We start from the raw sequence: 2,217 nt of genomic DNA, 5'->3' as shown, positions 1-2,217 counted from the left end.
GGGCTCATTTGTTGAGATTTTCCTCCAAATACTGTAGGGTCTGTAACCTACAGCATGAAGTGCCTAGAGGCACGATATAAGCAGAATGAAGTACATATGACAAAAGAAAGCTACAATTGTTCAAAAAAAGTCAAAAGACCAGAAGACCAATCAGTTGGAACACAACTTCTACACAAAAACATTCAAAACAACCATCAAATGAAAAAAGTAAACAACTTGGATAACTGTAATGAAAGCTAAAAGACAAGTGATGTTTTACAAAATCGGATCAGACTACTGTGACAGGAAGATGACTTCTGAAATGACCTTTTTGATAACCAATCAGCAGCATTTTACAGGTTAAGTTAAAACAATCCCACCTCCTTTTCTAGCTGAAATATGAAGAACGCCTCTAGCAAAAGACATTGCCAAGATGATCATGGTATGGATTACACTGAGTTTTCTTCATCGAGGGTGTAAGTGGTTTTTCATTATTCTCTATAATAATTTCCTTAACTTTTATAGAGGACGTAAGTGCTTTTTTTATTTTCACTAATAATTTTCTTAGTTGAAACTCTACATACTAAAATTAGAATTAAAACAATTATCATTTAGAGTTTTCTTTTTGTTCTTGTAACACTTTTTCTATTTCTTTTTCTTTTTCTTCAGATTCTCTGGTCCCAGTGAAAACTGTTCAGCTTGGTGAAGCAGCAACATTAACATGTGCTTTACCCATTAAAGAATTCGGCAGTACAACAGTACACTGGTACAAGCAGAGTCCTGGAGATGGTCTTAAATTAATTGTGACATTGTCAAAATCAGCACCACCTGAATATAGTCCTGAATTTTCTAGAAAGAGATTTAATGTGGAAAATGCTAATAATTTTTGCAACCTGACCGTTCTGAAGACAGTCCAAGAGGATGAGGGAATCTATCACTGTGGAATAGCTGAGTGGATGTATCCCATTCAGTGGAGTGAGACGTATTTGTCAGTAAAAGGTAAGACTGAGCTATTTTTACAAACTTTAAAGTTTCTACTATAAGCTTTAAGGCATCTTTGTATCTTTTGTAATACACAGGAAACACACAGATGAGATCAAACTATACTGTTGTTCAGTGGCCTACAGTATTAGACCCACTCCAACCAGGAGAATCAATGACTCTACAATGTTCAATCATCTCTGTCTTTGGCAAAGCAACATGTCCAGAAGATCTTAGTGTCTTTTGGTTCAGAGCCGGATCAAATAAATCTCATCCAAACGTCATCTATACTGATGGAAATACACATGATAAATGCGAGAAACGATCTGAGACTCAGAAGAGATGTGTTTATCGCTTCTCTAAGAATGTCAGCTCCTCTGATGCTGGGACTTACTACTGTGCTGTGGACACATGTGGGGAGATATTATTTGGAAATGGAACTAAAGTGAATATTCACGGTACGTGTACCATTGATCTGTTCATTCGAATATTTAAAAATGTAAGTGTATAGACCATGATTAGTATTTGGGTGTAAAATTTCACATTTATAGGAATCTAATCAGTAGGTTGACTTTTACTCATCTGTTACTGTATTTCTTTTCTTTTGTTATTGTTCCAGGAGACTGTACGTGGTCACAGGGTGCCAGAACAGTTATTCTTCTGCTGTGTGCTGTCTTGACTATATGTCTGATTGTTATAGCTGTCCTGATTTGCATGTCAAAGAAAAACAGCAGGGATAATTGTGAAGGTAATATAAGTTAATCATAGCTATCCCATCAACAAATTTAAATAAAAGTTATAGCTGTCCTCATCAAGAAAAACATTAGTGTTCATTTCTCAGGCAATTAAAGTTTACCACAGTGTTTTTAGCTAAAAATAATTAAAGTACAAAGTTTTGCATTTCTACTAATATTTATCTATATATTCCATAAACAAGGTGCTGTTGCACAGAAAAGATTCAGCGCTCAGAAAAATCAACAGGTAAAGCTTGGATTATCTCTATAAAATAATCAAAATTTATTTGTGTTTAGCATTCAATATTGCTAATACTTTTATTTATCTTTTTCCTAGAATAAAGACATGTGGCTGTTTTCTGCTGCAGTCTTTACCATGATGAAAGTTAACAAAGGTGCACTAAAATATGCAAAAGCAGTGAAGATGCAGAAGATCAACATGACTTGCAAGGCTTTAGGGCTGGATCACTGAATTCGCTAACCTGTTTAGCATCACTTGGTATGTGATCACCTAGCTGATGTT

General features: G+C 35.0%; 1 protein-coding gene across 1 annotated transcript; it reads left to right on the top strand.

The window, feature by feature from the left end:
* Window positions 1-403: 403 nt before the first annotated feature.
* Window positions 404-2,211, top strand: LOC120432964. The gene is made up of 6 exons (XM_039598402.1): window positions 404-455; window positions 649-978; window positions 1,059-1,418; window positions 1,580-1,708; window positions 1,898-1,941; window positions 2,032-2,211. Exons 1-6 carry the CDS (start codon window positions 413-415, stop codon window positions 2,164-2,166), a joined length of 1,041 nt encoding a protein of 346 aa, XP_039454336.1. The 5' UTR covers window positions 404-412; the 3' UTR covers window positions 2,167-2,211.
* Window positions 2,212-2,217: the final 6 nt, after the last annotated feature.

The sequence above is a fragment of the Oreochromis aureus genome, linkage group 2 (genome assembly GCF_013358895.1).
Source record: "Oreochromis aureus strain Israel breed Guangdong linkage group 2, ZZ_aureus, whole genome shotgun sequence".
NCBI classification, from domain to species: domain Eukaryota; kingdom Metazoa; phylum Chordata; class Actinopteri; order Cichliformes; family Cichlidae; genus Oreochromis; species Oreochromis aureus.
The sequence above is the reverse complement of the archived record's forward strand: the minus strand, read 5'-3'. Positions and strand labels throughout refer to the sequence as shown.